Source organism: Lissotriton helveticus, chromosome 9 (genome assembly GCF_964261635.1).
Source record: "Lissotriton helveticus chromosome 9, aLisHel1.1, whole genome shotgun sequence".
In the NCBI taxonomy this organism is placed as follows: Eukaryota; Metazoa; Chordata; class Amphibia; order Caudata; family Salamandridae; genus Lissotriton; species Lissotriton helveticus.
Window position 1 is genome coordinate 609,481,478 of NC_136070.1, and position 27,566 is coordinate 609,509,043.

The 27,566-nt window shown below is 47.9% G+C and overlaps 1 protein-coding gene across 1 annotated transcript in view; it reads right to left on the reverse strand.

Annotated features, from left to right (window-relative positions):
• Nucleotides 1-3,271: 3,271 nt before the first annotated feature.
• The window catches only part of SPTBN4 (spectrin beta, non-erythrocytic 4), a 1,415,585-nt gene continuing 1,391,290 nt past the window's right edge, over nucleotides 3,272-27,566 (reverse strand). The window contains 1 exon segment of the mRNA XM_078660647.1: nucleotides 3,272-5,429. Within this exon segment, the coding sequence (XP_078516773.1) occupies nucleotides 5,268-5,429 (162 nt within the window). The 3' untranslated portion in view covers nucleotides 3,272-5,267.

Here is a 27,566-nt window from a genome sequence, read left to right on the forward strand (position 1 = left end):
GTGGCCCGTGAGTCCTTAAAACGCTCCAAGGCACTGTCTGCCTCATCGCCAAACAAGCGGGTGCTGTCGAAAGGCATATCCATGAGCGAGCCCTGGACATCGGCGAGAACCCAGTCGAACATAACCAGGCGTGGCGTTGCAACGCCACGGTTGTAGATATCGTCCTGCCCAACGAGTCTGGGGTATCCCAACCACACCGAATGGCGAACTTAGCTGCATCCTTTCCTTCCGCAATCGCTTGAGAAAGGACAGCCTGGACTTCCTCAGAATGCTGAGGCAACACTTGAGAGTAGGGGCCCAACAAGCATGCGGTGTTCACCGACCGCAGCCCCAAGCTGGCCAAAGAGAACAACCGCTTACCAAACTGATCCAGTTTCTTGGAGTCTTTATCCGGCGGAGCCATGGGAAAAGCACTCTGCAACGTCGAGGCCTGGGTGACCAGACTCTCAGGCGTGGGATGGGTGGTTAGAAAGGCAGGGTTGCCCGGTGCCGGGCGGTGGCGTCTGGCAATGTTTTTATCCACAGGAGCCTCCGTGGCTGGTTGCAACCAAGTGCCCAAGAGGACGTCAGTAAGGGCGTCATTGAAGGGAAGCAACGGCTCCAACTAAGTAGACGCCGTCTGGAGTACCTTGGTGAGGAGGTTGGTTTTGAGGGCCACCGTGGGGAGGTCGAGGTTGAGGACCTCAGCAGCCCGACGGAGCACCATCGTGTAGCAAGCACCCTCCTCCATTGTAGGTGGGGGAGAGGCAAACCCCAGGTCAGAAGAAACATCGAGATCGCTGGAGTCATCCAGATCGTCCACCCAATCCTGCTCGGAGTCACACTGCCTGGCAAGAAGGTCCTCGATCCTTCCCAGTCCTCCTCCCCCCTCCTGTCGCGGCGGCAGGGCCGGAGCCGGAGAAGAAACAAACGGCGACGAAAACAGTGCCAGGAACAGCGCCGCCCGGGCCGCCTCCCAATGCGGATCCCAGGTTGGAACAAAATGGTCCTGGAACTGGGGCAAGGGTGGGATAAACGGCACCCAGTGCGGCCCGAGGGTGGCGCGGGGTCGGAGCCGGCAACGCTGCACCTCGTGGCGCCGGGCCCGGAGCCAACGGCGTAGGATCCTGTGGCGCCGGGGCTGGAGCCGCTGGCGGAGCTGCCGGGCCAACAAGATCTGGACATGGGACCGCGGGCCCGAAGGCGCCCCGGTGGGAGCCTGAGGCCTGAAAAGGCGGTCCATGGTAGCAAGAAACTCTTGCACCTATTCGGGAGTAGGGGGGGTAGACCGTGGGACTCCCAGGCTCCAGAGGAGCCGCAGGGGCAGAGCCCCTGTCCACCTCCGAGGAGCGAAAGGGGGACGTCGGAGAGCGAACACGCTTCTTTGACTTCTTTTTATGATGTCGCTTACCAAAATCCGAGGGCGAAGAATTGGAGCCCGAGGAGCAACGGCTCCGGTCCCGGGAGCGGCCCCTAGACCCGGAGCGGCGGTGAGAGAAATGTCGGACCTTCAGCAATTTCCGGCGCCGCTTCCGCAAGTCCTTCGGGGCCATGGCTCGAAAGTCCCGGGAGTCGTGATCAGTCTCCAGGCAGTAGAGGCAAACATCGTGGGGATCCGCCACCGACATATTACGGCGGCAGGCCCCACACGACTTAAAGCTAGGCATCCCTACGTGCACCAGGAGAAAAAGGGGGGAGACAAAAGTCTCAAAATAGTAGTCAAAAAGTGACTAAGGTACTTGCTCAATCCGGATCTGCGCTTGCTGGCGTGGAAAAAGAAAGAACTGATGTCAGCGCGCATGGGTGGCGCGTAAGTAGTCTCTGTGACGTCATCTCAGCACTTACGACGCCAGTGACGGACGCTGAGCCGCGGGACACCACCTACTGACGCGCAGCGGTACTGCTAAGCAAAACCTTCCGGATCCAGTCTGACGCCTGGGGATATTCTAAGGTAAGGAATCAATCACTAACGTGTCTCTTTCAGATATCAGAAATTTAATCATTTTTCCTCAATACTTTCCAGCATTCAGAAAGAAAACGGCTTGTCTGAAAGTTTAACACTTAAGTTTCCATAAGAAATTAACTTGGATTTAAGACATTGTACAATGCTAATTTCATTAGGGACATTATATATAGAAGGGTTCTGAGATCTGCATAGGCAACAGGGAATTATTCAGCATTTATGACTTTAATTAAGATCCTACAATGCAGAATTTATACTTCCAAATGAAGTGGAATGAATGTTAGGTATCTTATTTTATGGATTGCTCTACTAGATTACTGAAACTCAGAGCAACCCGCTCACAGATCTCTTCTATATTTGTATGGTTACTTAAAGCAGCAATTGAGTCCATTTATGACAAGAGAACTAAAATCGACCTTAATAAAATACATTAAAGAAATGTATTTGAATTCCATTTTTATTGAATGTTGGTTGAATGAGTGGAGGGATGTAGAATTCATGCTGCATGCATCTGAATATTGGCTTCTGCATTGTAAACCTGGAGTTCTTTAGACACCTCTTGCTGATTTGGCCTCCAACTCCTGTTACCAGCAGCATTATTGGTCCTTGCTACTTCCTCTGCGGGCTGTTCCCAAGCACGTGTGAGGGGCGACTGCAATAGAGCAAGCAGAGTTCGACTACAAACTGTCATACACCTTCCCTCGCCTAATCAGCTTTGTTGCATTACACCCCCTTCCACAAGGGGAGAAAATGAGTAGTAAAGAACAGAAAGTAAATACTTTGCTTGCATATTTGTTTGCACACAAAACCATCTGTAAACCTGTTTAGAAACGTTGTTGGGCACATGGGTGGCACTTAATACTTTATGAGGCGTGGAAGTGCTTTTGAACCTCATGAATGTAATTCTTGGCAATTGGAAATCCCAGTTTTCATCACATATAACTGACCACACGTAATCAGATTATCGCTTCAAGTTCTGGACTTTCGTGCTCTACAAAAGCGTCCTGAATTCGTTATCCACCCAGAAAACAGGCATGAAAAAATACTTCATACTCTCTTTCTGAAAAATGTTTTTTGATTTCCCGTTGTCATGCATTTCTGCATGGTAGCATGCTGATGACATAAATTAGTTTTATGAGAAAACAAAAAAGAATGTTTTTTGGTCCAAATACCATATTATCCCGCTTATTCTTTCCTTGATTGTTTTCCATTGCTTGTGGCAAAACCGGGCCCTCTGTATTGCATGATGTATGATATGTTGTACAAAGAAAAAGTCAATCTATACATGATTTATTTTTTGACTAGAAGTAAAAAAGAAAGACCCATCAATATTTTGCGAACCTCTTTATCTTTCAATTTTGAATAAAATGATGACTATATGAACAATAAGGTGGAAGTATTTGCTATAGCATGAAGACTCTTTTGCTGAATGAGAACAGAAAAGATTGGTAGTCTTGATAACAGAGACACATGTCTGTTTTTAAATCCTTAACAACTAACAGGTTAATCTGCATGATGTCATTTTCATATTCTTTGCAAGACTATTACAAGGTATCATTATCAACTTTCATTGGTCACATAGTGGCGTCTCATCGCTAATGACATCTTAAAACTACTAACTCATCTGTAATCAGTCAATAATTCTGATCTTGAAGTACTTGAGCTTTCTCATAAAATATTCACAAACATATCAACTAGCTGGCCCAGCCCTAGCAAACCCTGGCTGAGGCACAGATCGCCCTACAGCTGGGATGTGTGCTATTCATTGAACATCTTATTGCATAATCACACAGGGAACCAAGGGTCCTTTCACTGCAATTGTGCCCTGCATTACTGGCTGTCACTCGTCTTACATTTGAACCTCCCTCCCACCGCAACAAACTGGATGTTGTGCAAAATGATAAGACCTTCGATTCGCAATTAAGAACTCCAAAAAAACAGGAGTTATGGGTTGATGTGAATCTTAGGTTTCAGTATTATAACTTAAACAAAACAAATACCAGACAGCCTGTGAAAACAATGTAGATATAATGAAATATATAGAATAAGGCTCCCCTATTATATATTCATACTGTGAAACTTCACTTCTGGATTCCATGATTTCACAGGATGCTCATTTCCAAGTTTACAGCTGTTATGACATACATTGCGAGGGCACTTTATTCTGTATAATACATTATAAACCCATCTCACAGTTTTACTAACATTCTATGTTCCAGCCTTCCATCTCCTTCCTGTTCTGCCTTCCCCGCCTCCTTATCCTTCTCTGCCTTCTACTTGCCTTCTCCCAATTTTAAAATTTGCATACTTTTTTTAACAAAAAACATTAAAAAGACAATATTCCTCAATGTTGTTGAGTGATGACCATTCAACTGTACAATAAAATAACTATTGTTCACCTCCAATGTCATCACTGTATTTTAAATCAAGAACATCATTCCATGAAAACTATAGATTTATAATGCTCATTTGTGTCTTGTATAAACAATAATGATAATAAAAAATATATTAAATATTCATATTCTATTCAAGGTTCACATTTTAAAAAAGTAACCAGAGGAGCTAATGGCTGAAGAGTTAACTAGGTCTTGGTTGCTTCTCCCTAACCCTGAAACACTCCTCGATTTGTGTTTTCCTCATTGTCTGTAGTGTATTTTCTGCTCTGTCACTCCAAACAATCTCATGCCTTACACAAAATAGAAACAAAAAAATTGTTCCATTGAAAAGTATTTTCAGGGACTGGAGGAGTAGCAAAAACATAGTCATGTATTGTTTCCCGTAGGTCTACTCTCCGTCTAAGCCGCAGAATCTTGATTCCGTGGATGGATTTATTGTGTTGCATGTTGCCAAAGTTTATAGGGCTGAAACACAATCTGTAATCAGTAAGGCAGGACAGAGTAAGTAGTACGTATTGTTGGTGGAGGGAGGTGTGTTCATCCTTAGTGAATTGGAGTTCATCCTGTCCCAGCAGGTAGGAAAATCCTGCCAGTGTAGCTGTGGCACATTTTGAGGTTTGGAAGCATCGTGGCCCCACAGCTGACTTGTCTTTAAGGAAGATCTGCATTATACCTTAGGAACACGTCTGTAACAGGAGGGATTTCCCTGGACATGCTCAGGCTGTACTCATTCACAGACTCCATTCATAAAAGGGGACTGGTTAACTGAAATGCGTTTCTCAAGGAAGAGTCTGTGTAGCGTGATGTAAGCCTGGTCTTCACCCCTTTCCTCTGGGCTCTGCTCTGGGTTCCTCCTCCAGGCACAAAGAGAACACCTGCCCACTTGTTTCTCTTTTTAATGCTATTCTGAAGTCTTTCTCTCTTGAGAATCACTTCTTCTTTCCTGAACCGCTAGGCCTGCGATCGGACTCCCGCTTCAGATTGCTTTCATCCGTAGAAGAGGTAGTGAGGAGGGACTGGCCCCATTTTGCGATTTCTGCATGCTCAGAGGCCGAGGTGGCAATGGCTCGGATCCAGTTTTTCATTTCCTCCTGTAAAATGAGAGAACGTAGAACACTATTACACATGCATAAAAAATAATTTCAAATCTAAATGTATACTTTTAGAGGGAAGCATTTCAGAAACTGAATGACAAGTTGGAATTTGGCACCTTAACACACATTCCAAGGTCTGGTATACAGTCAAATAAATTTTTATGTCGATGCACAAGCAACACGCTCTGATTTTGGGCTACTGAAGAAGGTTCGCACTTTGGCTGCTTACCTGTAAATAGACAGCGTTTGTTCTCCCGTTTATTATTCTGGAGGAGACGGGTGTGAATAGTTAAGGCAGTTGACAGGCACCCTGGATGAAGAGAATACTTCGGCAACTATATATATCACGGATCAAGGCTTGTAAATTATTTTGGGCTGACTTTCCTTTCCATGCTGTACAATGATGGGCTTTCTCCGGATCATTTCGGATATGGTATAACTTTCTAGATGATGCCTCAGTGCGTGACAACAGGACATGTCCCCCCACTACTCCAAGGCAGCACAAATGGCTTTACTCTGCACTAGGGAGGCATTCCGGTGTTGTTTCCCATACAACGCCCATGGATTTTGACGCTTCCCCAGATTATCAAAACCATGTAAACTTGGGAATGTGCAAAAACCTCAAGCCTCCCAAGAGAGGCGCAACGAAGAAAAATAACCTTTGGGCATATTTATGAGCTCCTTGCTTCACTGGAGCGTTAATTTGTGTAATGCTACAGCGGCGCAAACTACAAAATCATATTTATGAGGTCAAACAAAGCATTTGCTTGGGTTTGAATAGCCTCATTGCTTTACTCTGTGCTAAGGAGAAGGTCCTTGGGAGTTGCAGTGGGTTTTCCGATGCAACACCCATGGATTCTGACACTTTCCCAGATTTACAGAACCATATAAACCTGGGGATGTGCCGAAACCTTACACATCTCCAGGGGAGACTCAACGATGAGAAATAACTTTCTTTCTCCTAGTTTTTTTCCCTCTTTCCATGTGTGCTTCATTCTACAGCACACAAAGTTAACCCTTCTTGCACATAAACAACCCTGCTGACAACACAGCGCTGGCTTGCAGAAACAGCACCAGCGCAGGGGGAAAGGACAGGAATGCACCGTATTAAATAAACACGGTGCATTCCTGCCCTTTCACGTTGACGTAGGGCAGCCCAACGCCAAAACCCCATAAATGAGGCCTTTAATGTACTGCCTTTGCAAAATAGCACAGTGAGTCAACACATCAGACAAAAGCCTAGGAAATCATTGGTTAACAGCAGGCTACTTTATGCCACAAATGGTGACTAATTTCAAAAAGGGGGTGGTGATGGACAGAGTATCTGAGTTAATCAGAACACTCCTACCCAGTCAACAGATCAGGGCTTGATCCATCACCGTTTTTTTAGCTCACTGCACCATCCCAGTTCAGAACCTGGCTATATGCAAATTAGTCTGTCCCTGGCCCAGTGCATCATGGGAACAGGGCAGACCAAACTACCAAGCCAAATCTTCACTGGAAAGGAAACAAGCTTCCGGGGACCGGTTTCTGGCATTACAGCCGTCTTCGGCCCAGCTTGCTTGAATCCTGATGGTGCAGTGAGCAAGGGACTCATGTCTGAGCATACCCTTCCACACTTGTGGTGGCCAAAATAATTTCAAAAAGTGGTGACTAGCAGGCCTACCAATCACAGTTTTCATGCATCTATGAGGAATAAAATGGTTCTCTAGAGTGATTTTTGACTTATGGTCCAGAGGCCTCCTGGGGTCCGTGACTGCTTAGGAAATTAAATAATGCGAACAGATTAATAAAGTCTATATATCAATAAAGAAGCAAAATTCACAATTGAAGATTTTAAAACATTCTGTAAATGTGAAGGAATTTGAAATTGAATGCTAAAAATGAAGTTAGTCTCCTCAGATTAATTTGACGGAGCAGTGCAAATGCATCAGCATTAAACAGAATATAGTATGGGCGATGACTGGCTTCAGCTGAATTTAGAAAAGCTTTAAGCCGTTTGCCGCTGGCCTATTTCCCCCGCTGTGCTGGGGGGCGCGCACAGCGCCCCGGTGCTCGTGACGAGCTCAGCTCGTCATGAGCCACGGTGGCTGTGTGCTCATGACAAGCTGAGCTTGTCACGGCCACACCAGTTTTCATAGAACGTTCAGTACAGCGGGGGTATTAGCCCCGCGTGCGAGCGTTCGGACCGTTATGACGTGTCCAACGGGTTAATCTTACTATTAACATTGTTATATTTTTTATAATTGCTTGTGAATCAAATAAAATATTCATAATTTGTGCATTTGTTTAATGAATGCTTGTTTCTCTATTCTGTGTGTATTGTTTTGCCGTTCAAATCCTTGAAAATGCTTAGGCTGTGGTCCTTGGCTCCCAGTATTGACCCAGTGGGAGGATTCCCGGCTTCCAGTAATGACCCAATGGGGGTCTCAGGATTCCAGGAATGATTAAGGTACACAGAAGTCAAAAGGTTAAAAACCATTGTTCTAGGAGACCAAGATATGGGGATCATGCAAACGTAAGGATGTCAATATGTTGAAGATACATTCAGGAGGAAAATGCTATGGTTCTGGAGTAATACAACTGCTTTGATTGCTAGCGGAATTAAGCCAGCAAAGGAATTAAACCTGAAACCACATGCTATTCTGCATTATAGTTTGTGTAGAAGAAAATGATGTATGGATGGTATATTGTCTATTTTTTTAATATTGTCGCTCTGTGACAGCTGCAGTTAACAACTGATAGCTGTGCTAAGGTATGAAGGATTAGTGATACTATTATTGCTTGCTCTGATTATTATCATGACGATAATTATAGGATTTTCTCCCACTGTGACAATTAGGAGTGTAAGAAGCAGGTACACTGTATTTTTATGCAAAAAGCTTATTAAGCCATGTTCTACGATAAAAGCAGACATTAAAGATTAAATTGCATATTGTGATATTAAAACTATAGATATTGTCTTCAATGTTACCATGACAATTAGCTCAAATGCTTTTAATTTAGGTAGGGATATTCGTGTGAGTGCTGTAAATATGTTTATAACGACAGTAGGGCAAATTAAGCTAGAAATGAATACAGGAAGGTAGTGGCCTTTATCACTGCAATATCTGGTCTGTGAAGACAAAACAAAAGTTGTAAAGAAGTGGGATTTCATATTTTGTACCTACTCTATATTTAAAAGGATCATGATATTTTAACACTAGAATCTGTATACAATTTTAACTTTCATAGTGTATTTAAACCTGTTAAATTCAGAAGATGTTTTTGAAACGTTATTGTATGACAGTTTTCTTTGTCTAACAATAACAAAGTTAATAACAAAAACACATTTTCAATAGGGATGACAGCCATAGCTAAAATCCCCATTTAATAATTAAAATGGAAAAAGTCAGACCATGGTGTTTGGATATCTGGATTTAACAGTAAATAGAATATAAAGGATTATGGGCTTAGATACACACATTACAACTCACTACTGATATTGGGTATTTACATACTGCAATCTAGCTGTTTTGTGCTAAACAAAGAGACGCCTAGACAAGTTCTTTCCAGAGTGTATACAATGGCCTACAGGTTCAAATGATCTAATGGGTCACTGCCAAAGAGTCTCTCAATTAAAGCTTGCATTGGTAAGATGGTCTGTATCGTGGCATAAGGTGCCCTTGTGTAACTACTGCGGATGCAGAATACCATACAGGAATTTGAGGGAGCTCAATAGAGAAATTTGACCAGGCTGTGCAAATCTAATTTGCTGAAACTATTGCGACTTGAACTAGGCCTCACCTCTCGTCGAACTAAAACCTCGTTGATGGCATTGACATACATGGGGGCATATTAGCAAGGCACTATCGCCTGCAAAGTGGGCGTACCTCACCTAATCCTGAATGAAATCCCTCGCCACCACAAAATCGCCCTATTACCAACGCAGGTCAAGCAACAACAAAAGCAGTGCTGCCCGCGATTATTGCTGGAAATTAACACCTGCTCCAGACCTGACTTAGCTATGCTAACAAAGGGAGGTGGATTGACATGTTAAATCCACACTCCCCCATCAGCTAGGATTACCGTAGCGCACTGCCATTATCGCAGCTTTTCCTGTGCAGATGCCGGATATCGCCGTCTATCGCTGGAATGTACATCGCCATTGTGCAAAACATTGATAATACGCCGCTGAAACGGCGATAATTAGCACAGGTCCTTGCTGATATGCCCCGTGGTTATTTTGCTGTATCTAAAGCCCATCCTGGCTCACTCCAAAGCCTAATTTAAAAAGTGTTAGCCTAGCAATCGATGTTGTGGCTGAGAGGCCTGGTAAGCTTCCTGCTTTTAAAATAATATGAGGTTCCAGGAACTGTTTGCTGACAAGTCAATTTCAATGTATGCCATTGAGTGTGGCCAAAACAATTACAAGGGAGATCTTAGGAGAAACTGATGTGCTTTCTATGTGACATGGTGTATGCAGTACTATTATGAAACTTACAGAAACACAAATCCATTATCTCTTCTTAGAGAATGCCATAAACCCTGAGATTAGTAAGAAGTTCACACCATTTGTTTGTAGGTACATAAACACCATAAGGGTTACAGGAACATGTCTGTATAGCCACATAACTCTTAGGTTTCGTAATAAGGACCATGACAATATGGGCAGATGTGGAAATGAGAAATAAGGCATTTTACTGACTCGTGGTAACGTACCATTAATCCAGCTTTTGGTTGTTTGCTCGACTCTGGCAAAGAGATCTTGAATGAGGAAACCCTGACAGTAATGAAGTATATTCGGTAACCCTCTTTCCGGTGAATACTCTAACTGCAGATTCTTAACATTTAAACTAATCTTAGTTACTAGACTGGGTCTGAATTTTCAACAGCAATTGTTCCCTAATGCATGTAGATGGCGCCACAGGACTCCACAACAGCTTTCTGATACCCTGGAAGTGACAAAGCAGAGCCACATATTGGCACCACCCCTGTGAGATGATGTCTGTTTCGGCTTGCACGGTGCTCACTTCAGGGCCACCATGCTTAATGAATATGTTTTTAGGTCTCGCCTGAGCCAATGCGCTTGCGGATTGCTCCGGCAAGATTATAGTAGGGGGAAAAGAACAGTCTACCAAAACGGCGGATTAGACACAGTTCATGTGATCTATGCGTGTGCACAAACCAGCCACGTCACACACTACCATTTGTCTGTGCCTCACATCAGACTTCAAAAGCTGCCGCTCCCCCCCCCCAATCAGACTTCAAAGGCTGCCGCTCCCCCGCATCAGACTTCAAAGGAATGCGTTCCCGCGCCCCCCCCACCACAGCAATGCCGAGAGCTTGTTTTGCTTGTGTGCTTGCATCTTCCTTCCTTGGCCCTGGGTGTTTTCAGTGTTCTCCCATTCAGTGCCTTCTTGACCCCATACTTGATTGCTGTCTAAGCCCCAGCCCTCGCTGCCTCTATCATTATACACTCTCCCTGTGTTTTCCTGTTTCCCCTTGCTTTTTCCTGGCTCCATCATTCTGTGCTTTGAAACTGAACACGCTTTGTAGCACTCAACCCTGCGTGTTCTTAGCTTCAGTCTCTGTGCTGCTGCGCCACATGACTCAGGGTCACCACCACATCACTCAGGGTCACCACCACATCACACAGGGTCACCACCACATCACACAGGGACACCACCACATCACACAGGGACACCACCAATTCACTCAGGGGCACCACCACATCACTCAGGGGCACCACTCACGGGCACCACCACATGACTCAGGGACGCCACCACATCACTCAGGAACACCACCACATCACTCAGGGACACCACCACATCACTCAGGGGCACCACGACATCACTCAGGGACACCACCACATCACTCAGGGACACTACCACATCACTCAGGAAGACCACCACATCACTCTGGGACACCACCACATCACTCTGGGACACCACCACATCACTCTGGGACACCACCATATCACTCAGGAACACCACCACATCACTCAGGGGCACCACCACATCACTCAGGGACACCACCACATCACTCAGGGACACCACCACATCACTCAGGGACACCACCACATCACTCAGGGACACCGCTACATCACTCAGGGGCACCACCACATCACTCAGGGACACCATCACATCACTCAGGGGCACCACCACATCACTCAGGGGCACCACCACATCACTCTGGGACACCACCAAATCACTCGGGGACACCACCACATCACTCGGGGACACCACCACATCACTCGGGGACACCACTACATCATTCGGGGACACCACTACATCATTCGGGGACACCACCACATCACTCGGGGACACCACCACATCACTCGGGGACACCACCACATCACTCGGGGACACCACCACATCACTCAGGGACACCACCACATCACTCAGGGACACCACCACATCACTCAGGGACACCACCACATCACTCGGAGACAACACCACATCACTTTTGGACACCACCACATCACTCTGGGACACCACCACATCACTCTGGGACACCACCACATCACTCCGGGACACCACCACATCACTCAGGAAGGAACACCACCACATCACTCAGGAAGGAACACCACCACATCACTCGGGGGCACCACCACATCACTCAGGGACACCGCCACATCACTCAGGGACACCGCCACATCACTCAGGGACACCGCCACATCACTCGGGGACACCACAACATCACTCAGGGACACAACCACATCACTCGGGGACACCACCACATCACTCGGGGACACCACCACATCACTCGGGGACACCACCACATTACTCTGGGACACCGACACATCACTCGGGGACACCACCACATCACTCGGGGACACCACCACATCACTCGGAGACAACACCACATCACTCTGGGACACCACCACATCACTCTGGGACACCACCAAATCACTCTGGGACACCACCACATCACTCAGGAACACCACCACATCACTCAGGAACACCACCACATCACTCAGGAACACCACCACATCACTCCGGGGCACCACCACATCACTCTGGGACACCACCACATCACTCTGGGACACCACCACAGCACTCTGGGACACCACCACATCACTCGGGGACACCACCACATCACTCGGGGAAACCACCACATCACTCGGGGACACCACCACATCACTCTGGGACACCACCACATCACTCGGGGACACCACCACATCACTCGGAGACACCACCACATCACTCGGAGACAACACCACATCACTCTGGGACACCACCACATCACTCTGGGACACCACCACATCACTCTGGGACACCACCACATCACTCTGGGACACCACCACATCACTCAGGGACACCACCACATCACTCAGGGACACCACCACATCACTCAGGGACACCACCACATCACTCAGGGACACCACCACATCACTCTGGGACACCACCACATCACTCAGGGACACCACCACATCACTCTGGGACACCACCACATCACTCTGGGACACCACCACATCACTCAGGGACACCACCACATCACTCAGTCCAACCACATCATCACTCAGCACCACAACAGCACTGTCCTTGCTTGCTACCAATAAGCATTGCCATAGCCAATAGGACTCGCATTAGGAAAGTGTAAGCGATTGGCTTTGTGAATAACAATGCTATTAATTTATATATTTTCAAAGCCAACACATATTAAAAAAAGGTGTCATTTACAATATCAATAGCTCACACTTTCCTAATGTGAGACCTATTGCATTGCAAATGCTTGTTTTTGAAGTCTGCATTCAAAACTGAGGGGGGAAATGGGTCATAAGATGTAGGACACAAATGAAAAGAACGATTTTGCGCCACTATGATCCAACGGCTGAGCGGCTCTTGTCCGTGCTGTCCAAATGATGGACACATTGGATGTGCTAAGGTTTGGAGAAAAGTAAGTGTATATAATAGAACTGAAAAGATCTGCAGTTTAGTAAACACGATTACCAACAAAAAGAGTAAAAGAGAGCGAGATTTCTTAAAATATATGTTATATCCATTAATTACACAGAAGGGTCTGAAGAATATGTTTTTCATGTTTTCGCTTGAGCAGACCGTGCAACGGTATGGTGCTGTCCTTTCAAACAGAGCAAGGGACAGGAGCGCTATACATAGTGCCTTCAATGCAAACATCAGCATTTTGAAGGCACAGCTTTGGGTACGACGTAAGAGGGTGGATCAAAGTCCAGACGCCATTTAGTGGAAAACAGGGGAACTCGAGCATTACGACTATAAAAATGCACAAAAAAACATACCCTATTTATAAACTTAGTTGTAGACCCTCGAGCCAGAGCTGTTGATCCGAAGCAAAGAATTACTGTATTATTGATTTACTTTCTTATAATTGTTATGTAGCACTGCACAAAGCGCTGCGTTTTAGAGATGCATACTCATGTGCGTGCAACACCATCATTGCACTTGGATAACTGTGCAGCCCACTGCATCGTTCAACATTGTTTGTTTCATCAGCGAACATTTTCTTGGCTGCACAGCATCCAGATGCAAACTCCCTCCTCTTCCAACCATTCGTTTTTCACAATCCCACCCCATCCTTCCACCGTCCGTTTATTACCTTCCACATGCTCTCCTCTTGTGTTGCTTGACCCTTCCCCAACCTCTTGCCCAACAAGGGTCAGGAGTGCTTCATTGTACTCCATTCTGGAACCCTATTCATGGCTGTATCCTCTGCCACCATCTGTCATTTTCTTCCATCGTCAATGTTTTTTTAAAGATGTTGAAGAGCAGTGCGGGCTGCCGTGCGTCGTGGCTTAGAATAAAAAACAAAGAGCTATGGCAGCCCTGTACTCCCGGTAACAGCGTTTCAGAGTCTACCAGTAAGCTAGTGCTGCTACTGACCTCAATCACGATTCGGTCCTCCTCCTGCTGCTGAGCTCGAGCAGGGGAAGGTAGAACTTAATCTAAGTGAAGGTTACATGAAAAAACATCACTAGCTAGGCACATATAGAATACCTTTTATCAAGTAAGGTCTACTGAACATTTTGGATTGGCTGTCAAGGGTCTTAGCACAACCTTTTCTCCAATCTTTGGAAGTAAAGTTCACTAGGTTAGATAGGTGCATTACATAACACTACACCCAGTGCCATGTCTTAGGTTGGTGAATCCAGTGGGGCTCAACCCTCTAGGTGCAGTGGTCTTATGTTCCAGGAACTTAGGACCCTGGCAGAAGCTAGAAAAACTAAGACTGGTAGCAGCCCTACCAAAGAGCAGCTCTTAGAGATGGTCCTGTAGGGTGACCTCCAAGATCTTAATAGGTCAGATGGGCAGGATAACATGGGTATGGGTGGTGATGCTCCAGAAGAGGGGCCAGGGATGCCCAACACCCATGACTCTGCTTCTGAGCATGCCCAGGAGGAGTCTGAAGACCCTTTACTGGTCTAGTCCCCCAGCGAATAGTTCAAGTGATGCAAAAAGAGGCCCTAGAGGCAGAACCCCCCCTTATTGCTACTGGGAGGGTTCAAAGAGTTCAGTGGAGGTCCAGGTCCTCCTCAGTTAATTTAACCTCCTCTGCTACTTCAATACTGACCTCCATCTCTAGCAAGAATGGGGACGCCTTAGAAAGGGAATACCACCTACTCAAACTTCAGAGAGCCAAGTTCAGAATCAAGAAAGAGCAGTTGGCCCAAGATAAGGAGACTCTAGAAGTTCAGAGGGCTAGGAAGAATTTGTGATAAGAATCCCATGGTGGCTGCACTAGTGAAACTAGAGTTAGGGAACACTCCCTTGACACTAGGAACTTAAGCAGGATAGTTCCTCCTTACCAGGAAGGCGATGACATCCATAAGTGGATTACCGCTTTAGAGAGGGTGTGTAAAGTTCAGAACGTTCCTCAGGAGCAGTAGGCAGCTATCCTGTGGATCTCTTTTGCTAACAAAGGTAGAGACAAACTCTTGACTGTAGAGGAAGAAGATGTAGACAATTACAAAGTCTTGAAGAGTACCCTCATAAATGGGTTTGGGTTAACCACTGAGCAATACAGGGTTAAGTTTAGGGACACACAGAAGACACACTCTCAAGACTGGGTAGATTTTGTAGATAGTGCTATTAAGGCTCTGGAAGGCTAGCTTCATGGAAGTAATGTGCACGATTATGAAGGACTGAACAATTTACTTGTGAGGTAGCACATCCTTAATACCTGTCAAAATCAGCAACTACACCATTACCTGGTGGACTTGGATCTGACCTCTCCCCAAGAATTGGGAAAGAAGGTAGACAAGTGGGTCCGCACTGGGGTAAAACAAAAGTCTCATGATGGTGGTGACCTGAAGAAGCAATATTCTTCTAAGGCCCAAGAGAAAGGTGGGGAGAAATCTAAAGAAAAGAAAGTCTTCGGAAGAGCCCCAAAAATCTTCCTCTGTGGGTGGGACCCAATCCTCTTCTTCCTCTAACAAGAAACCTTTGTTTCTTGTTAGAGTATTTGTGTAAAGAAAAGGAATATATGCCATTTGCTCTAAGTCTAGCACCAATAATACTACTCCTAAACATCCCAGTGCCCCTAGCAATAGCACTTGTAGTAGTACAGCCTCCAAGACGTTAGCTGGGTTAACCTTGGGTAATGAAGTGGGTTCTGGCCTAGTCAGTCAGGACACCCACTCAGGTTGTTTTAGCCTGTGATCGTGACACTGAGCTTGCCACCATTATTGTAAGTCCAACTAACTTGGGTAAATACAGATAACAGCCTCTCATCAATGGCAAGGAAGCTGTCGCTCACAGGGAAACAGGTGCCAGTGTCACTATGGTGACAGAGAAACGTGCGTCTCCTGAGAGGATTCTACAGGGTCAGATTACAAAGTGACCAAAGCTAGCAATGTCAGGACAGATCATTCCATGGCAGTTGTCAATCTCAGCTGGGGGGGGGGGGGTAACCTGCCCAAAGAGAGTTGTGGTATTCTCAGACCTACCTGTGACTGTCTACTCGGCAATGATTTGCAAACTTCAGCCTGGTCTGAAGTGTTGTTCAGGACCCATGCAGAAATTATGTGAATTTCAGCCAGTGTCTTTGCTCTCAATAGGGCTCAGGCCAAGAAGATAGGCAATGAGGGAGCCCTGTATTCTGAAACATTGACCAGCCAGCTCCCAAGAAGAAGAGGGGGATGGGTAAAGAACAAACCTCCTCTCAGACTCACAGTGAGAATCAGTCAACTGAGGGAAATGATCTCAGAACCTGGGAAGGAACTGCCCCAGAGGAGCTTGGGCCTAACAAGGCAGAGCTGCCGGGAGCAGGGGGACATACTAGGGAAGTCTTGCGTCTGCAGCAGAAGGCCTGCCCATCTAGTGAACAACTAAGACAGCAAGCTTCTGCTGAGGAAGCAGGGAATGCCAGTGGGCCCCACAGGACTTATTGGGAAGATGGGCTTCTGTATTCTGAATGTAGAGACCCCAATCTGATGCCACCAGGAGGCTGGTCATACCTCAGACGTTCAGCGGATTCCTATTGACCCTAGCACATGACATTCTCCTGCAGGACATCTTGGGCAAAGCAAGACTTTGGACTGGCTTATCCGTCACTTTCACTGGCCCCACATGTCTAAAGACACCGAGGAGTTTTGTCGCTCCTGTGTCACCTGCCAAGCCAGTGGGAAGTCAGATGGCACTACACAACCCCATTTATCCCACTACCAGTGGTTGGGGTTCCCTTTGAGAGGGTAGGTATAGATGTTGTAGGTCCTTTGAACAGCATCTGGACATAGCATTATCCTAGTGGTAGTGGACCAAGCCACTAGATATCCAGAGGCTATTCCCCTTAGGATCACTACAGCTCCTGTAGTGGCCAGGGCTCTACAGCCAGAGTTGGGTTCCCTAAGGAGGTCTTGTCAGACAGAGGTACAAACCTCATGTCTAGCTCCATCACTGCCACATGGAAAGAGTGTGGTGTTAACAATACGTTTACCACAGCCTACCATCAACAAGGCAACAGGCTTGTTGAGAGGTTCAAGACCTGCAAAGGTATGATCATGGGACTCCCACAAAAGTTGAGGCAAAAATGGGATATTTTACTACCTTGCCTTCTCTTTGCCTTCAGAGAGGTTCCTCAGAAGGGCGTGGGCTACAGCTCATTTGAATTTGTGTTTGGACATCCAGTTAGGGGTTCATTATGTCTAGTTAAAGAATGATGGGAGCAGCCTCTCAAGCCTCCTAAACAGGACATAGTAGACTATGTACTGGCCCTGCGTTCTCGCAAGGCTGAGTACACGAAGAAGGCCAGCCAGGAACTTCAGAAAGCTTGGAATGACCAAAAGGCAGTGCTGACTGTTTACCAGCCAGGACGGAAAGTGTGAGTGCTGAAGCCCGTGGTCACAGCAGCTCTCCTAGACAAATGGAGTGGCCCCCACACTATACCGGAAAAGAAAGGTGAGATCACCTACTTAGTTGACTAAGGTACTCCAAGAAGTCCCCACTGGGTACTTAATGTGAATCACCTGAAAATGTTTGTTGACAAGGCTGACATGGGCTTGCTCATGGCTATGGACATTGGACAGGAGGAAGAGAGTGACTCTCACCCTGATCTCCTCTCACAGGACCCGGATGATGGATCAGTTGAAGGAGTAGTCTTGGCAGACAGCCTCACTGATCAACAGCAACTTTATTGCAGACAGGTTCTCAATCAGTATCCTGGTTTCTTTTCTATGACACCCAGTCAAACCACCTGGTGTACCCATGAAGTTGATACAGGTGACAACCTGCCCGTGAAGAGAAAAATGTAAAGCCAGCCTGACCATGTCAGAGAGTGCATTGGGACAGAGGTTCAAAAGATGCTGTAGTTGGGGGTTATTAAGCCTTCAGTTAGTCCTTGTACCAAAACCTCACACCCAGGATGGTAAGAGAGAGATGAGGTTTTGTGTTGACTATAGAGGCCTCAATGCAGTCACTAGGGGCCAGATGTAGGAGCTTAAATACCGGTCGGCCGTTACCGACCGGTATTTAAGAATTGGTATGTAGGGGCATGATTTTACAGAATCGGTATTTTTACAGATTCAGTAAATCCCAGATGTAGGTGGGACTCTTCTGAGTCCCAAAGGCCCTACAAATTCGGTATTTTACCACCCAATCCAATTGGGTGTTAAAATACCGAATTCAGGTGTGCATGCACATGTGTGCATGCACACCTAGCCATGTGACAGACAGACATGCCCTTAGGGCATGTCTGTGTGCCACATGGCGCACATGCCTATTTTTGGGGTGCCAGAGGGTGTCAAAGTGACACCCCCTGCACCCTTGCAAAATTCGGTATTTACCGATTCGGTAATTACCGAATCGGTGTTTCCTATTGATTCCTATGGGCTTCACAGCCCATAGGAATCAATAGTAAATACCGATTCAGTATTTACCGAATCGGTAAATACCGAATTTTAACGATTCGGTATTTCAACATCTGGAAATACCTACATCTCCCCCCTTCATATTTACCGACTCTTAAATACCGAATCGGTAAAGTTCGGTATTTAAGAGTCGGTAAATATGAATTACCTACATCTAGCCCTAGGACTGATGTCCGTCCAATTCCAAGGGCAAATGAGCTGATTGATACTTTGGCCTTTGCCAAGTATTTCAGTACATTTGACCTGACTGCTGGTTATTGGCAAATCAGACTCTATGATGAGACCAAACCAAAAACAGCATTGTCAACCCCAGTGGGGTTTTGGCTTTAAAAATGCATCTGCCTCATTTCAGAGACTGGTGAATAAAGTCTTAACAGGTCTGGAAGCCTATAGTGCAACATATCTAAATGATATAGCTGACCTTAGCTCCACCTGGGAGGATCACCTGGTCTACCTCAGAAATGTACTTGAGGACCTGCAGAAGACAGGACTCACTATCAAGGCCACAAAGTGCCAGATAGGGCAGAGCAATGTTGTGTACTTGGGGCACCTTGTAGGTGGAGGCCAAATTCGACCATTGGAGAGCAACATTCAGACCATCATGGACTGGATGCTCCCACTATCCAGACTCAGGTCAGAGTTTTCTTGGGCCTGACTGGGTCCTACATTAGATTTGTTAAGGGTTATGGATCAATATGGACACCCCTTAATGATCTCACCTCCAAAAGAATGGCTGAAAAAGTTCAGTGGACAGTTAGCTGTGAGAAGGCATTTGATGACCTGTAGCAAGCAGTGCGCTCTGCTCCAATTCTGCAAAGCCCTGACTACTCCAAACCTTTCATTGTCCAAACAGATGCTTCTTAGATTGGGATGGGTGCAGTACTGTCACAACTTAATGCAGAGGGCCAGAATCAACCAGTAGCTTTTATCAGCAGAAGGTTTACCCCCCGGGAGAAGCGTTGGTGAGCTATTGAGAGGGAGGCCTTTGGTGTGGTCTGGACCCTGAAGAAGTTGAGGCCATACCTGTTTGGCACTCCCTTCATTGTTCAGACTGACCATAAGCCCCTCTTATGGCTAAAACAGATGAATGGCGAAAACCCCAAACTTTTGAAGTGGTCCATTTCCCTATAGGGGATGGATTTTTCAGTGGAACATAGACCTGGGAGTAACCATGCCAACGCAGAAAGACTTTACAGATATTTCCACTTAGAAAATGAAGACTCAACTGAGCAAGGTTATGTAGAGACGCTCTAGATGTTGCACGGCACGTCGGCGGACGTGACGTGCAGGCGGCCAGGATTGGCTGCTGGTGTTGGGGGCGTGGCTGAGCGCGAGAGCGCGAAAGGAACAGAAAGAGCGGGCGCTGGAGCGAGAGGCTCGGTGCTCTTTGGGATTATCAGAGTTATAGCTAATAAATAATTGTTAACTACAGTAAGGGCTCAGAGTCATCATTGGAGTCTGCCTACATCATTACAGTGGCGACGAGGGTGGGATAGAAGACCCCCCAGCAAGGCCGAACCGCAGACTCAGCCCTAAGCGACAAGCAAGCACCAGAAGCTTCAGAACCACCCCACAAGGGACAGAGGAGCGCGACTACCTGGTGCAGGAGAACAGGTACCCCAAAGAGCGCGGCAGAGCCCGGCACACAGGAGGGTGTGGCGCAGAGGAAGGAAAAAGGGAGGAAAAAACCCAGGAACCCTAGAAGTAAGGCAGGAGGAGAGCGCCAGCCCACCCAGCAAGCAGCAGACCAGTGAGCACGCGCTGGAGGGTTCAGAAGGAGCCGAGGGGGCTGACAAGGACAGTCCCCGAACCCCAGCAAGTGGAGAAGAACAAGACGACGCACCAGGGAGTCCCCGTGGCCAAGTAAGATCGCTACCCGCAGTGAAGAGCGAGAAAATGAGCGCGCAAGCAGGCTACGCGATGGCTCCGGTACAGTTCTTACCGCGCCCGGGAGAACCCCTCATGAAATGGGAGGACTGGAGGGAGTACATCGACAATTTCATAGGTGTACTCGAAGATGAGAACGAGGAGGCATTCAAACCCCAGAGGAAGAAACGTATTTTACTATTGAACTTAGGCCCAGAAGGACTCCGGATTTACAAGAGCTTAGTCCCGAAACAGAGAACATCCACAGACGACGATGTATACGCACAGGCGCTCGAAGACCTCAACGAACACTTCAGACCGGCGATGTGCGTGTCGGTGGATAGGTTTAATTTCCAACAGAGGAAGCAGAAACAAGGAGAAACAGTGGAGGAGTATGTGGCGGCACTGAAACGACTGGCAGCCACGTGCAGGTACGCCAACTGGGAAGAGGAATTCATCAAGGACCAGGTGGTGATGCATACCACGTGCTCGAATGTGCAAGACAAGCTGTGGGCTAGTGGAGACACCACACTGAAGGAGGTATTGGTCATCGTGAAGAGAGCGGAATTAGCACGGCGATGCGCTGAAGTGACAAAAAAGGATATGGCGTCCAGCACGATGGTGAACAAAGTGGATGAAGAGGGGACTAGCAGAGAATACCGAAACAGAAAACCAACAGAAAGAGGGCCCAGCAAGTGGCAAAACAGCACGAACACGTCGAGTAAACAAGCGGGAAGCAACAGGAAGTCATGCTACAGGTGTGGAAGCTGGTCGCACGAGGCGCACGATCGGAAGTGCCCTGCGTTTCGCGCCAAGTGTGCGTTCTGTGGAATAATCGGCCACTACGAGAAGGTTTGCAGGAGGAAGGCCTCCAAGAGCATGGTGAGATGCGTGGATCAAAGCGATGACCATCCGGACGGCGATTCGGAGCCAGAAGAAGTCACGGTGATCTACATTGAGGATCAGGTATTAAGCACGGAGGGAAAAGTTCTAGACAGAGAAGGTAGACGCACGATGAAACCGGTGTTGGAGATGGCCATAGGCGGCGTCAAGATCAACGTGGTGGCAGATACAGGGTCTCCCTTCACCATCATCCAGAGAGCAGTGTGGGAGGAGAAATTTGTGCCACGGCTCGGGCCAGAGCTTGAAAAGCTAGACATCCGCCCGGTCACGTACAACGGAGATCGGATCCCCATGGCAGGATTCAGACCCTTGACCTTCGAATTTCGAGGCCGGTCAGCACACTGTAAACTCTACGTGTCGGAGAGGGGCCCGTCAGTCTTGGGTTGGCTGGATCAGGGCGACCTAGGAATCAAGCTGGATCCGGGTGGCAAGGAGCAAATTCTCCTGACGGACCAGGTGGCCGGGCCAAGTCTGGACAAATGGAAAACCGAATATCCAAAGGTATTTGGGGGCACGGTGGGGAAGCTGGAAAAATTCGCCCACAAGATCATCCTGAAGGAGAATGCTGTCCCGGTGGCCCACAAGGCCAGGAATGTTCCGTTGGCAGTGAGAGACGCTGTGAGAGCAGAACTTCAAGACCTGGAAAACAAGGGCATCATAGAACCCATCACGTGCGCCGAGTGGCTGGCGCCCCTGGTAGTGGTCAAGAAACCCAACGGTAGGGTCCGGTTGTGCGTTGACCTGAGGGAACTAAATAAAAACATTGTGGTGGAAAGATTCCCCTTGCCCAGGATAGAGGAGATGCTAGCCAGCACCAGGGGGATTAAGTGGTACTCAACAATAGACTTGACCTCTGCATATCATCAGATTGCTCTGCATCCGGACAGCCGCAAATTAACATCTTTCATCACTCCGTTTGGGTGCTATCAATTTCGCAGGATGCCATTCGGTTTAGCTTCTGCAGCGGCGGTGTTCCAGAGGATGATGCACCAATTATTCAAGGACATCAAGGAAGTCCAATACTTCCAAGATGACATCCTGGTGATGGGCAGAGACATACCAGACCACGACAGGAAGTTGGCAGTAGTCTTGAAGATCCTAGAAGGTAAAGGACTCACGGCTGAATGGTCCAAATGCAAGATAGGGATGGACTCGGTAACCTACCTGGGGCATGAGATAGGGGCGCAAGGCGTGACCCCCAAGGCCGACAATGTCAGGGCGATTTGCGAAGCACCACCCCCCTCCACCAAGGAAGAGGTCAGGTCATTCCTGGGGATGGCAGAGTATTATGGGAAATTTGTACAGCACTTTGCCTCTAAGACTCATCATATGAGACAACTAACGAAAGAGAACACGGAATTCAAGTGGTCGGAGGACACACAAAGGGAATTCGAGATTATCAAAAAGGAAGTGGCAGGGGCCATACCCCTTCAAGGGTTCGACCCTCAAGGCAACACCGTCCTCACAACGGACGCCAGCGACAAGGGACTGGGTGCAGTCCTCATGCAAGACCGAGGGCGAGGTCAGCTGGAGACGATCTGCTTCGCCTCGCGCACACTGAGTGAGACGGAAAGGAAGTACAGTGTGATAGAAAAGGAGATGCTGGCGGTGGTGTGGGCCACCACGCGCTTCCGACAATTCCTGTGGGGCACCAGATTTCAGCTACGGACCGACCACAAACCACTACTGAGAGTGCTGACATCGAGTGGCCACGCAGAGGCGACACCCCGGATATCGAAGATGTCGCTAAAGCTCTTAGAGTTTAGGTATGATGTGGAACACATACCAGGCAGCAAGAACAAGGTAGCAGACTACCTGAGCCGAGCGGCGGCTATGGAACCCAGTGAAGAGGACAAGGCATGCACGGAAGAATGGGTGGCACTGATGGAGGATCATGAAAGTGTTATCAGCCTCCAGGAATGGACACAAGCGTATGCAGAGGACCTGACGTTGGAAGAGGTGAAAACTTACATCACTCATGGATGGCCGGATAAGAGACGGGTTCGGAAGGAACTCAACCCCTATTTTGAAGTGAGGGAGGAACTCTCCCTGGACAATCAAGGAACATTTGTATATAGAGGAGAGAAAGTTGTCCCTCCAACGAACATCATACCCCGACTGCTGGACATGCTGCACGAAGGGCACCTGGGCATAGGGAAACTCAAACTGAGGTCCAAGCAGAACTATTGGTGGCCGGGAATGGACATGAGAGCGGAACGACATGTGAGAGAGTGCGTGAGGTGCCAGGGCGCAGACAAGACACTCAAACCCCTGCGCCCTGCATTGGGTGCATTCGAAACTCCAAAGAACCCCTGGGAAGAGCTGTCTGTCGACATCTTAGGCCCCGTCTTAGACACCCAAGGGGTCCAGAAGTACGTGTGTGTCCTTGTGGACAGGTTCTCGAAATGGCCAGAGATCAAGATCGAGGAAACCATGGACACGGACACCATAGTGAAGTTCCTGGCAGACACTTTTGTAAGGGAAGGCATACCCAAGTCTGTCCTCAGCGATAATGGACCCCAGTTCCGATCGGAAAAGTGGGACAACTTCCTAGGAAGGAACGGCATCCAAGCGAAGCACACATCAATATACCACCCCGCGGGAAACGGCCAAGTCGAACGCTTCAATAGGGTGGTGATGGGGTCGATCCAAGCAGCCATCTCAGACCACAAAGACTGGGAGAAGGACATATGGCACATGTTGTGGGCGTACAGGATCACTCCCACAAGTACGGGATACAGCCCCTTCCAGCTGCTGCGCGGCCGAGAACCGTTCACTCAGGACAACCGGGTGTGGAAGGAAAAGACAGTAGTAAGTGAATGGTCCCCTGCTGTGGTGCGGGCTAACATTGAGAAGGCCAAGGCAGTATACACCAGACATTATAATGCCCGGAGGAACGTGCGAGACACAGAACTCAAAGAAGGAGAATGGGTTAGAGTCAAGCTGCCCACTCTACAAAGAAAAGGAGAGAGCAAATACAGCAAGCCCCTGCAGGTGAAGGAAATCAAGGGAAGAGCGGCCAGGCTGAGTGACGGAAACATATGGTCACAAGACCGCATGGCCAGATGTAACAAGATCCTAGTGTGGGACTGTGAAAGGGCAGGCGGAGAATCAGAAGAATGCGAGAGTGAGAAGCGAGAACATCAGGAGAACGGGATCACATTGAATGAAGGAGAGCAAGGTCAAGGAGAAGCAAGGGACAGAGAGCAGGAGATAAGAGTTGAGGAGAATGGCGATAACAGAGTCAGACAAGGTGAAGAAGAGAACAACACCACCCCTGCGAGACGAACACGGAGTGGTAGAGCCGTGGTGAGGCCAACGAGATTCAGAGACTATGATTTGAGCGACGGACTGTAAGTTGAAATGTTTGTGCGAAAAAGGGGAGATATGTAGAGACGCTCTAGATGTTGCACGGCACGTCGGCGGACGTGACGTGCAGGCGGCCAGGATTGGCTGCTGGTGTTGGGGGCGTGGCTGAGCGCGAGAGCGCGAAAGGAACAGAAAGAGCGGGCGCTGGAGCGAGATGCTCGGTGCTCTTTGGGATTATCAGAGTTATAGCTAATAAATAATTGTTAACTACAGTAAGGGCTCAGTCATCATTGGAGTCTGCCTACATCATTACAGGTTAGTCTCATGTCCTTATGTTAGGCGGTGGCGGGGGGCTTGTGTAGGAAAGTTTTCATGGTTATCCCCCACTTTCTGCCTGGTGTCAGTGTGTGTTTCACTGTAGTTTGCTCTAATCTTGCTAATCAGGATCCCAGCAACTGGACTCTGTCCCCTAAATTGGCTCTGGTATGTACAGTGGTACACCCACAGTTGGTGACTGGTGTACCTTTGTAAGTCCCCTGTGTAAGGTACTGAGGTACCCAGGGCATAGGTACACCACGGGTCCCACATGGACTGCAGCATGTATTATGCCACCCATAGGAGTCCACTTAAACTCTGACTACAGGCCTGCCACTGCAGTCTGTGTGAGATGGTGCTTGCACCTCTAAGAACAGATGTATGTTTCCTTATATCTGAGGTCACTGCAGGTAAACCCTATAAGTCACCCCAGGGGCGTAACAAACACCCCCGCGGTGTGGGGGTCCCCCAGCCTTCAGTAGGTGAAGGGGGCGCGCTCAGGAAGCTCATCCGCAGAGAGCTGTGAGAGCGAGGCATGCTCTAAAGCAGCTGCAGGTGCAGCCTGCTCTGAGCTCCTTGCGCTGACCCAGGACTTAAGAGAAACAAAGTAACAAGTTACATAGTTGCTCTTCAGTCAGAGCTGGGTCCGGAACAAGGATGGGGCTGGGGGCCCCAGAGAGAGCATTCACTGCAGGGTACTGCTCCTCTGAGGCAGCAGAGAGCTGACTTGAAAATTTGCAGCTCCAGAAACAGGATCTGCTGGGAGGTAACTGACACAGAAGAGGCGCCCTCTCCGTGAAGGTCCTGAAGGGGTTCTCTGTAGTCTCAGAGGTTCTTTGCGGTCATCAGAAGGGGACAGTGCACTGGTGGGATATTTAGGTGATTGTAAATCCCTCCTTTCACTTTTCACTAGTGCATGTAGCCATTGACATACTGAATAAATATAGGTCACACATACTACTCTCTCAGTTGACTGGGTGAGTAATCACTGTGGTGGAAAAGGAAACACACGTTCACATGTCAAAGCATACATTCATTATTCACACTACAGGGTACGTATCACAGCTGGGGATGACGCAAGGATGTATTTGTATCACTCCCTCCTTTGCGTCATTGCACGTGCAAACAACACACTGCAGGGTACGTGTCACAGCTGGGGATAACGCAAGGATGTATTTGTATCACTCCCTCCTTTGCGTCATTGCACGTGCATACAACACACTATACATGTCAGTGCTTTTGGGGTGACCTAGAAATGTATTTGTATCCCCTCTCCTTATTTTCATTGTACGTGCACACAACACACTACAGGGTACATGTCCGTGCGGCCGGGGATGATGTAGGGATGTATTTGTATTGCCTCTCTTTTGTGTTGTTTTACGTGCACACAAGACTCCACAGGGTACATGTCAGTGCTGCCAGGATGACATAGGCATATATTTGTATAGGCCCTCCTTTGTGTCATTGTACACACACACAACACACTACAGGGTACATGTCAGCACTGTTGTGGATGATGTAGGGATGTATTTTATCCCCCCTCCTTTGTGTCATTGTACGTGCACACAACACACTACAAGGTAAATGTAAATGCTGCAGGGGATGTCATTGAGATGTATTTGTATTGCTCCCTCCTGTGTCTATGTACACACAGTATACTACAGGATACATGTCAGCACTGCCGGAGTTGACTTGGGGATGTATTTGTCAGGGGCGTAACAAAGGCCCACAAGGTGCGTGGAGGCCCCCAGAGAGAGCATTCTCCAAATGCAGGGGTCTCCAACTGGTCGATTGCGAGCTGCTGGTAGCTCTCCCAGAGCAGAAGGTAAGCCTAGCATACAGAGCACGGTGCTAAACAGATCAGCTCCACACCCGTAGTGAGCCCCTGCCCTGATAGTTGTTTGGGCGAGGCAGCTCATTTATCTTCTAGTGTAAGCATCAGCATCATTGATTGGGGCCAATTATTTATGTGTTTCATTAATGTGACTCTTGCCAGGGCTACAAAAAGTTTTTTTCTCCCTCAAACCCTCACCTGCCACCCCTGTCCCTCCCTCGTCCTTTTTCATCCTTCTTCCACTTATTAAACTCTGTCCTCTCCCCTCCTCTCGATCACATTGTGGAAAAGTAATTGCTCTGCCCGATCTGCATGAGAGAGGCCAAGTAGAGATGAGAGACTCCGTGCTGGTGCCTCTCAAGGCATGCGTGTAATTTATAGCCATCCTGTGCCCTCCTGTAAGCAAGGAGCTGGCGATAGCACCTATGGCAGAGGCCAGTGTATTCTGCTGGTGGCTGTGGTGTTAGCTGAGGCCTGTGGGGCCGAGGAGGCTGAGGGCTCATTTAGCTGCTGTTAGCATCAACTGCATTGGATCCAAATTACGCTTGCCAAGGCTTCAAAAAGTGTTTTCCCCCCCAACCTC